This window comes from Balaenoptera borealis (assembly GCF_965194805.1).
Source record: "Balaenoptera borealis genome assembly, chromosome: 4".
NCBI lineage: Eukaryota > Metazoa > Chordata > Mammalia > Artiodactyla > Balaenopteridae > Balaenoptera > Balaenoptera borealis.
Window position 1 is genome coordinate 107,503,710 of NC_138861.1, and position 10,795 is coordinate 107,514,504.

General features: G+C 37.7%; 2 protein-coding genes across 4 annotated transcripts in view; both read right to left on the minus strand.

Annotated features, from left to right (window-relative positions):
- BST1 (bone marrow stromal cell antigen 1) overlaps positions 1–10,795 on the minus strand; it is a 249,487-nt gene that overhangs the window by 45,805 nt on the left and 192,887 nt on the right.
- Positions 15–10,765, minus strand: FAM200B (family with sequence similarity 200 member B). 3 transcript variants are annotated; one of them, XM_082389498.1, is made up of 4 exons: positions 10,609–10,759; positions 9,650–9,800; positions 3,888–4,339; positions 15–3,535 (listed from the first exon to the last, which is right to left on the minus strand). In XM_082389498.1, exons 3-4 carry the CDS (start codon positions 3,933–3,935, stop codon positions 1,592–1,594), a joined length of 1,992 nt encoding a protein of 663 aa, XP_082245624.1. In that variant the 5' UTR covers positions 3,936–4,339; positions 9,650–9,800; positions 10,609–10,759; the 3' UTR covers positions 15–1,591. The 3 variants fall into 3 exon arrangements, with proteins under 3 accessions (XP_082245624.1, XP_082245625.1, XP_082245623.1); XM_082389499.1 differs by lacking the exon at positions 10,609–10,759 and adding an exon at positions 10,008–10,591; XM_082389497.1 differs by lacking the exon at positions 9,650–9,800 and having other exon boundaries at positions 10,609–10,765.

The window sequence follows — 10,795 nt, forward strand, 5'->3', positions numbered from 1 at the left end:
ACAAGACCTTTGGGTCAGAGATACAATTTATTACTCATAGCCAAAAAAAAAAAAAAAAAAAGGAGCCAGATCAGCATTGTGGGTTGGTTTCCCATGCCCCAATTCCCACAGGTGTTAGCTCTGCACACAGTGGGGGCTGCTGGTACATCCTCTCACCCTTCCCTACGGGGAGATTACTCATTACTCCTGGAATGCACGCAAATGTCTCCAGGGAGGTAGGAAAAGGCTTTATCTTTATTTCCCTGGGATGTTTCTTGGGAAAATATCTCTAGTTTCACCATTCTGGAATGTCCCCTTACACAAGTGTTCTTAACTTAAATGCAAATACTTTCAATCAGAGGATCCAGACTGTGCAGAAATGTGAGCTATTCATGGAAAATTGTCTTCCAACTGTATTTTAAGCACCAAGAAGGGGGAAAAATCTATTACCTTTAATAGAATAGAAAATCTGAAAAATCAAATATTTCTGCTAACCTATATGATTTTAGAGAAAAACCACACCCAAAGAAACATCACCCAGTGGGGTCAGGAAATATGTAAAGAGAGGCAGAAGTTGAAATTAGTTTGAGGAAGACATATTAAGCAATTAAATTGCTTAATTTTCAGCAATGATGTGAGGAAGCAACATCAATCAATGCCGTTTTGGGATGCTTATAGAGATTATCTGACAAAATCAGATTTTAAGATGTAAAAATGGCGAAGAAATTTGCCATACGTTTAATTATTATTCCTGGGAATATGACCTCATGTTACAGGTATTAGATGTTATTGATTTTTTTCTCCAGCAAATGTAAATGGAATATCCATTTGCTATGTATCATGCAAGATGACACGATCTCTGCTCCTATGGAGCATTCATTCCAAGGTGGCAGGTTGACAGAACTAGTAATCACATAAATAAATACAAATATTACAAATTACATACTACCAAGAAAACAAAGAAATAAAAGGAAGAATAAAGAAGGATGTACCCAAAATAAAGTGGTTAGGAAAGACCTCTTTAAAGAAGTAACATATAATTCAATCTATTCTCAAAATAGAAGTCAGAGTGAGTTTTTTAAAACCTAATTCACATCATGTCTTTCCTCCACAGAACCCAACTGCTCTCCATTTCACTGACAAAAATCCAGAGCCCCTATAATGGTCTAGAGTCCTTCATGATTTGGTCCCCAAATAGTTCCCTGACCTCCTTTCTTATTACTTTCTATAGCACTTATTATCTTCTAAATATTATAAAGGTTATTTATTATGTTTATTGTCTCTCTCTCTCCTTGACAGAACATAAGCTCCACTAGAGAATTGTCTGTTTTCTTCATTTTGTATCCCAAATGTGTCTAGAACGGTACCTGACCTCTAATAGAAGTTCATTAAATTTTTGTTCAATGAACATAAAATTACATTATGATTTTATTAGTATTAAAATATAACAAAAATAAAAACAAAGTTATCACATACACTGCTGTAGTAACATTTAAATACAACAGATAAAAAATCACAAAATAAGAACTGCAGAAACAAAAACCAGGTAAGATTTGTTTACACAACATTGTAAAGCAACTATACTCCAATTAAAAAAAAAAAAAAGATTTATTTAACGTGGTAGGTGTGCTTGCCCGTTCATAAGTTCATTCCAGTCTGGAACACAGGAGGATAATGCTACTCGCATATCTGCTGCGCCATTTAATCCGTTCCTTTCCTTTGCTTTTAACTGGGTTAAGACCGAAAACCCTAGTTCACACAAACTAGTTGCTGTGAATGGTAATAGCAGCAGGATACTCTTTCGGCTTATCAAAGGAAAGTCTTCCTTTATCTTAATCCAAAATGCTGATAAACTTAGTGTTTCATAATCATTCTTCGATGTATATGAAGAACTGAGCTGCAATAATTCATTTTCTTCCTCAGGCACCAAGTTTAACTCAATTATTGATTCTGGGTTTCGAAAAGCAAACGGATCTTTTACCCAACAATTCTGTCTTAATGTTTCAAATTTCTCTTCTGGGAATAAATGGTTAAAGGTTTGGCAGAGAGAAGTGAGGTGCAACAATATCTCTAGTTTTATTTCTTCCAAAATGTTTTCATTGATAACATTCTCTTCAATGTGCTGCAAAAACCTTGGAAACATGTAGTAGCTAGGACGGTTGCTTTTAAGCCTCACTTGCCACAACAGTAACGCCTTCTGGAATCCTTGGATACGTTCGGCCTGTTGGAATATGTCACTGTTTTTCCCCTGTAGTTTTAAACGTAGTTCATTAAGGATGCCAAAAATATCAGTTAAATATGCCAGTTTCGTTACCCAAATCTCATCCTCAAAAATAGCTGCCAAATGAGACTTCTTTTCAATGAGAAAAACGTGGATCTCATTCCTGAGTTCGTAAACCCTGCTCAGTATTTTCCCTTGAGACAACCAACGAACTTTGGTGTGATACAGTAAGTGGGTATAATTAGCTCCAATCTCCGAACAAAACGTTTCAAGAAGTCGGCTGTTTAGTGAGCTCCCTTTAATAAAGTTAACAACTTTCACTGCCTTTTTCAATACTTCCATGAGCTTCTGTGGAATCTCTCTGGATGCTAACGCTTCACGATGTATAAAACAATGATTCCACGCACCACTAGTAACTTCTAGCAATTTTTTAATTACTCTGCTCTGTTTTCCAGTGATGTTTGCTGTTCCATCACTTGTAATTCCTTTGCAGTTTTTCCAGTTTAATTTATACTGACCAACAATGCACTTTTCTAATTCTGTGAAAATATCTAATCCACTTAGGTGTGAGGTTAAGTTTAAACAACACAAAAAATCCTCCATAAAATCGCCTTGCCACGCATATCTGACATAGACTAAAAGTGCTGTGCAGCTTCCAGTATCTGTGCTTTCATCAAGCTGGATTGCAAAATCTATTCCCGACTGTAACCGAGTAATAAGCATTGCCTCTAAATGTTCGGCAATTGTACAAATTCGAAGAGATATTGTGTTATCACTAGGAATCGTTTTTAATTTATCAGCAGATTTATCATCAAAAATTGTACGCACCATATCCAAACATGCTGGAAGAATAATTTTTTCAGCAGCTGTGTGAGCCATTTTCTCTTTTGCCACACGATATGCAACTAAATATGATGATAATAAGGTTTTCTCACTAACAGTAGTACAGCAGCTAAGAAATTGTGTTGATGATTTTACATCTATTTTCTTTCTTTGAAAATATTCAAGAGGCTTATCAATAAGTTCAGCATGCTGTGTTTCTAAGTGCCTTTTTAATTTTGAAGGTTTTAAGCTTTCATTTGCAAGAATATTATTACAAATAACACACTGAGGTCTGTCATTTTCAAAGGGTTTTTCACATTTGATAAAACCGTATTTTAAATAATCTTCATTATAACGCCTTGCAGTTACTTTTTTCTTTTTGAAACGTGGCTCAAACGAAGTTGATGTCTGCAGATTAGAGTCAATAGTTTTCTCAATATTGTCACTATTCATACTTCCAGATCCAGCAGTAGAACTTGAACATGCCTCTGCATACTTTGCTTCATTATTCCTCTTTTAAAAAAGAAATGATCCATTTTAAAAGCGATTTTGAATATTATAATTGCCACTAACTATAATTGTCACTAATATTTATATATATATATATATATATTTTTTTTTTTTACTGCCTAGATAACATCTTTCCAAAAAATGCAGTTTGCAACTGAATCTCAGTGGAACATCTCAGACTTTATATCCATTTGCAAGTCATGGTAATATACAACTAGACTACAGATCAACCTTGTTATTATGAAAACCAAATAAGACATCAGCGGACAATGACTTAAAAACCATTTCTTAGGCAATCAATGTACATTCTATTCATCATATCCCCTCCATCAAATATCTTTCCACATATTGAAACTGACCTTAGTATTCCTTGCAAGGTGTATAATTCTGGCAAAGGATTCATGTAAAGCACTCTGATATTTTATATTTTATTTTGTTTTTAAAAATGTTCGTCATGACTCACAAAATTGATTTCATGACCTACTAAATGGGTCACATGCATAATGTGAAAAACACTGATATAGAGACGTTTTCCTCTTTTGTGTTAGTGGCTTGACTACGTCTGCTTGATGATCAAAGAAACTAGCTGATCTGCTAAACTGTTGGCTGATACAGAAACTTTCTTGAAGTGGTAGGTATATATCATTCCTGATTTTCATTCCTGATACTTTTTGATGGGAAGGGTTTTTAAGAGTGCCAGTATGGTCTGATCTTGTGAGGTTCCAATGAGGTTTTCCATGGCTAGGTCAACTATAAGGTTGGAGTTGGTGACATATTTTTAGAACTGTCTTGGAATGCATCCTTGACCTGGGAATAAGACCAGAGATATGATATTAAGCATTACAATACAGAGAAATAGTGTTGCCAGCTATAGGGACCTTTACAGAATCCAAGGTCATGGGTGCTGAAGCAAAAAGCTGGTAGCTCTCAACACAATGTTATATAGGCTTAGGCCTTTTTCTGTAAGGCAAACCACCTCAACCAAGATTGGGAGATAGAAAAAATGATATAAGACCTGGGAGTTGGCATCAGGAGATGCAAAGTACATTGACGAAGCTAAACACAGCAAACCATGGAGGAGCACAGTTCATTCACTATATATACTTCCTCTTAGTTCAGTCTGGCCATGCCCATCTCATAAGTACTTCCCGCACTGCTCTCTTTGAACTTAGGATATTTGGGTCTTATCAGCATAATACAGCACTTCCTTACAAACCACTCCATCAAATAATGCCACTTTGGGGAGGTGGGGGAGGAAGGGTAAAGTCTTACATTTACTGTAGTGTTTATTAGAAATTAAACATTTTAACAGTGTTAATAGTTTTATTAGGATTGTTTGCACTAACTAGATTTTATTTTCTGTAATTCTTGATGCTCTGGCATTTGGGTTCTCACTAATCAGAGAGGGAACTAATCCTCCCAGGGTTGGGTAATTCCTAGAGATAGCAAACAACTTGACTGATAGCTCAACCCAGGAACACAACTTTAGAGCCAGTCCTACCCACACTTCCCCCACCCTCCCAAATCAGGTTCTTATTCTCCAGATATTCCCCTGCCCTGTTTACCCCAGGGCCAGGTAACCATGAACTAGGGACAGCCCCCATGCCCTGAATCCTGGTGAAACTGTTAAGAAAGCCAATCTGAAACCTGCTTACCTTGCTTGGCCAATTCCTTCCTGAGAAAACCACAATACAGGCTTTTCCACATTTCCCCTTCCACCCCCTCTCCCTCCTGCCCAACCCTGGTGCCTCCCATGTGGCCACCCTGTATAGCATGGCACAGCATGCCCTACCTCCCGTTTCTAGGGATCTGTGAGTATAAAAACTACCTACGTCATGACAGCCATTTCAAGTCTGTTTGCCTTATCATACCTGATTAAAACAAATCGCAGGTAAATCATTTTTACTTCATCTTTGTTCTGGTTACAAAGTTACAAAGTTGCATAGTTTGGCCCTAATCCTATTTTCCACATAATGTCTGTTATTTTTTAGCATAAATTTTGCATTCCATGAGTTCTTCTAAGTCATAGTGTTAAAGCTGAAACACCCGTATCTCGAGATTACTTTTATTACTTGCCTGGTGAATGGATTCCCCCAATCACTTGAGAGGAAGATTGGAATCCTTCAGTTTTGGGGACATACTAAATATTTGTCATTCTAGCTATCACCCATCCTTCACCTGTGAGTGAAACAGTATCATACAGTACACAAGTAAGGTATAGGTTTCAGGAATACCAGGCAGCACTCAAAATGTGTTACAAATTATCTGAATGCCATCAATTTTCACCAGCCTGTCACCACTGTATTTATGTGGGGGCCTAATCTTTTAATAATAAAGCCAGCTTTGAAAGAGGCATCAGAGCAGATGGTGACCTTGAAACAAGATGTTGCCAGATGGAGAAGGCCTTAGTGAGATTCTTCCCTGAGACTTCATTACTTATTTTTAACAGTAAACTTGAAGGGGACTTACATTATGTCATGTATACTGCACTTTTTAAAATTTTAATAAGCTTTATTTTTTTTAAGAGCAACTTTAGGTTCACAGTGAAATTGAGCAAAAGATAGAGATTTCCCATATATTTCCTGCCCCCACCTATGCACAGTCTTCACCATCACCAACACCCCCCACCGGAGTGGTACATGTTACAGCTGATAGACCTACAGTGTCACATCATAATCACCCGAAGTCCACCCTTTACATTAAGGTTCTCTCTTCGTGTTGTACACTCCATGGATTTTGACAAATGTAGAATGACATGTATCCATCATTATGGTTTCATAGAGTATTTTCACTGCCCTGAAAATCCTGTGCCTCTGCCTCCCTTCTTTCCTATCCCCACTCTCTCTGCCACCAATCTCTAATAGTCACTGAATTTTTTTGTTTGTTTGTTTTTACCAGCTTAGCTCCACAGTTTTGCCTTTTCCAGAGTGCCATACCGTTGGAATTATATGTATATAGACTTTTCAGATTGGCTTCTTTCACTTAGTAATACGCATTTAAGGTTCCTCCATGTATTTTCATGACTTGATAGCTCATTTCTTTTTAGCACTGAAAAATACTTCATTGTCTGGCTGTAACAGTTTATTTATCCATTCACCTACTGAAAGACATCTTAGTTGCTTCCAAATTTTGGCAATTATGAATAAAGCTGCTATAAACATTGGTTATAGGTTTTTGTGTGGACAAAAGTTTTCAACTCCTTTGGGTAAATACTAAGGAACCTGACTGCTGCATCGTATGTACAAGTACATTTTTAAAGAGGATCCCAGCAAAGGTTGTGTATCCTTTTGTTGCTGGAGCTTGTCAATACTGTGGGCACAGATTATGCTTTATAGATAAAGCATAGATGTTGCTCAACTTTTTTTTTGAAATGGTGCCAGCTTTTGTTAACATAACTCACACACGCTGACAGACTTCAAATAATGCCAAAGGGACTGCTCTAGGATTTCCTGAGTTGTGATGGCCTACTCTGGTACTGAGTTATTCTGTTGATGTCTCTGAAATGAACTGCCAATAAACAGAACCAAGTCAGAACTGAGGGGTAAAGGTGGCTGGTGAGATGGGTTACACAATTTAGTATAATTCAGTGAGAAAGAGGGACATGGGGAACTGTCAAGATAAGACTATTTGGTCAGTTTGGCATTGGACAAATACTAAATCTTGAATTTAGGAGCAGATATTTTATGAGATTAAAAGTTTTAAAGGGCATTCTAGAACAATGCTGTTGGAATGCAGCTTCAGGAATGTGCCAGGAAGGTGGCAGCAGGAGCCATCTGAGAAAACTTTGCTATAGGGAGTAGGGTTAAGTTGTAATATGCACGAGATCAAAATGTATAACCTTGTCTCTAGGCTAGCAGTCTCTTGGCATAGTTTTCCGTGTTTAGTAACATAAAGCATTGGTGTCAACAGGAAGACCTACAAATAGGGGCAAAGGTCAGAGTTTATTAGGATGGTGGCATTTTTAGGTGTTGGTTGCCTTAGGAGGGGCTTGAAAATATCAACTTGATTAGTTATTATATTATGAATGCTTTAACTAGGACCAGTTGCTAGAGATCTAATGTATATGGTACCTGATTATACTTAAAAAAGAGTACATTTGGGGGGAATTCAGGGCCTGGTCTGAGAAATGGGCAAAGCTTTTCCTTGGAGGTCTTATGTCCTGTCTGCCAAGGTAGTTAGTAGGACTAAAGAGTTTATGGCAGATGCCTATTGGATGTCACAGCATTGTGGACAACATCAATATATTAAATCAGAACTAAACTGCTGAAAAAGCAACTGCATCTAAATCTCTTTGATGAATAAGAAGAGTTGGAGAGCAATTCACAACAGCCTTGAAGCAATCTGACTCAGATATATAACTGCCCTTAATAGCTGAAAGAGAACATTTATTGATTCTTCCTGTCATAGTGAAGGATGCTCACTTGTTTTTAATGTTCCTTCCCTCCACATGAAATTTCAAACCACTCAAATTTTATCCTGTATGCCACCTCTCCCCAGATATTTTATAGACATTTACCTTATACAGTTAAAGAAAAACAGTGTTAAAACGCTCTCCAAAGTCTTTTGTTTGCCCTCTCTTTTCTTTATCTATGTCTCTGAAAGGTGCCTTAATGGCAAGTCACAGGAGTTTGGAGGGACAGGTTCAAACCTGAGGGCTTTGGTCTAACCGTAAGTTTTGGAACTTTAAACAGAGATATTCTCAATTAGAACTCAATGTAAATCAGAGCATATACATATGTTAACATGAATAACTACATGTGTGATTCCATAACCCAGATGGGTTCTGCTGGGACAGGTCCTTTCTGGCCAAAACTTCAAAAATCTATAGATGTGTGCACTGATGCTTAAGATGTGTGTGTTGAGGCTGACTGCTGTGGATATATAACCACATTTCAGAGCAATAATGTTCTTTAATTGGGTGTGCATCTATCTTAGCCATTCTTTAGGAGAGAATTTCAGTTAAGGTGACCAAATACTTGTAGCTGAAAGTTTCTTATATACCAAGGTGCAATAATAATGACCTATTCCTAGAACAGTGTTTGTTGTAATGGTAGGTACTCAGTAAATGTATTTGAAAGATTGAATGAGAGAATGACAACTGTAGCAAACTGTACCATGTACATTGTTTTTATTAATCAATGAAAAATAAGTTACCAAACTATATTTGAACAATTTGGTAATATGTAAGACAAAGGTTAGTAAGACCTATTCTTTAAAATTGGATCAACGATATTCTATTTCAAAATAAACTGCTTATAATGTTAAGTAGTAGAAACAATGGTCTTATAAAAACATAAATGTAAACTATATTCAGATTTATCTTATAAAGCCTAACACTTAAATCTACCTGAAAATAAGAAACACATTAAAAAAAACTAATATCTCATTTGTATTACAATAAGTAATTATTCTTTTAGACAAAAACAATTGTCTTTAAATCATTCTGTTCTTTTATATTTTTACTATTCTCATTTCAATCCAGTTCTCTGTGGGCGTTCATAATCGGCTATACTTCAGACTGTTATATCCAAAAAGTATTCTTAAAGGGCTTACTCTCTCTCCTCAAGCAGACAATTCACCTACAATAATAGCAGACATAGTATATTAGGGTATAGACCTGATAGATGTGGGGATGAAAGCATGGGGAAGTCCTTTTCTAACTGAAAGAGGATGCAAGGTAACAGCTAAATGGGAGTCAGAAGTAGAAAATGTTGCAAGCTTGACAGAAGAAGGTATGAAATAGTTGTTTACAAAAGTGGTGCTACGAATGGACTAGGAAAATGTGTTAGGATTTTAAGCAGGTCTGCATGATTGCCTTACATGCTTAATGCAATGATCATTATTGCTATGATGCTTGATAGGTGTGGTCTTTAATTCCCTGCCATGAATTTTTACCTCTCAGACATATTTCCATGGTGCTATTATCTTCTAAAAATACAGCTCTGATCAGTTTCCTCATAATTCAAAAACCTCTATCGGCTCTGAGCAGTGTAATCTCCTCAGGATAATGTCGTTTAAATCTAAGCCTCATCCTATCTCTCTAGGTTTCTCCTTCATTCCATATCTCCATACTATTCTACACTTTAAGCTCTAAGACTATGGGAGTTCTTGAAATACCTCATGCACTTTCATGCTTCTGCTTTCGTTCTGGCTGGTATTCTCCTTGCCTTAAGTCATTTGAAATCCTATTCATTCTTCATGATTTAGCTCAAATGCTACAGCATTCATCCAATCAACTAACATGCAAGTATTTACAATGTGCCAGGTCCTGGGGATACAAAGCAAGAAAATGAATAGTGATATATTCGTATAAGGGAACACCTGTTCAGCTGTTACAAGGAATGAACTAGAGTTACATAACACTGACAAATCTTACATTACGTTAAAGAAAGCTGCCAAAGGATATACACATTTCTGATTGTTAAAACTATGCAAAACAGCACTATATGCAATCAAAAATTAAAAGGGTGGTTACCTTGGTCAAGAGGGAACATAACGGGATTGGGTGGAGCAGACAAAGGACATCAGTTATATAATAACTATTTCTCCAGTTGGGTGTCAAGTACATATGTATTAGTTATAGTTTTATTTCTACTTTTTGTCTGTCTAAAGATATTCTATTTTTAAAAGGGATGGTTAAAGCGTGATTCCTTCCTGAAGGCATTGCAAACCTGTCCCATAACCAGTAATTTAAAATTATGTTCTTTCTGTCTCTGGTATTCTCCTTTGTTTCCTGTATTGCCATTGTGCACACATCAGTAATACTTAGGCCTTAAGAGTAGGAACTTGCAGGTACGAGCTTTAGGTAGATTAGAATGTAACCCTCTTCCCAGGAGACTCCCGTTTGCTCCAGTTCTCCAGGGACCTAACTAGGCCTAAGAACCTCAGCCTGACCCCTTCAGCTGACCCGAGAACATCTTCCCTCGGATCCCGGATCGCTGACCCCTTCCCCCGGGAGACGTCCATTCGCCCCCTGAGCAAAAGCAAAACGTGCCTCCCGCCAACGAACCCCGGAATGTCTCCCTTTAGTGGACTCCTGACCACTCCCACCAGAGGTTGCCTTTCTTCTTTCTCACCTCCAGCCTCACGCCGCGAGCCTCGCGCCTCGCCTGCCGACCCGCGGTGCGCCTCGCCCCCCATTCTCTACACAACACCACTTCCAGTCTAACCTCAACACTCACAGAACTCACACTTTCAGCCGGAAAAGGGCTGACTCGGTCCTCTGCGCATGCGCGGAGCTAAGAGTCGCCCCTGCCCTCGCGG

Excerpts from the sequence above, each read along its gene's own strand:
- FAM200B (XM_082389497.1), bottom strand. The coding sequence starts at position 3,935 with ATGAATCCTTTGCCAGAATTATACACCTTGCAAGGAATACTAAGGTCA. Across the intron at positions 3,536-3,887 it reads TGCAAGGAATACTAAGGTCA|AGGAATAATGAAGCAAAGTA; the intron begins GTTTCAATATGT and ends CTTTTTTAAAAG.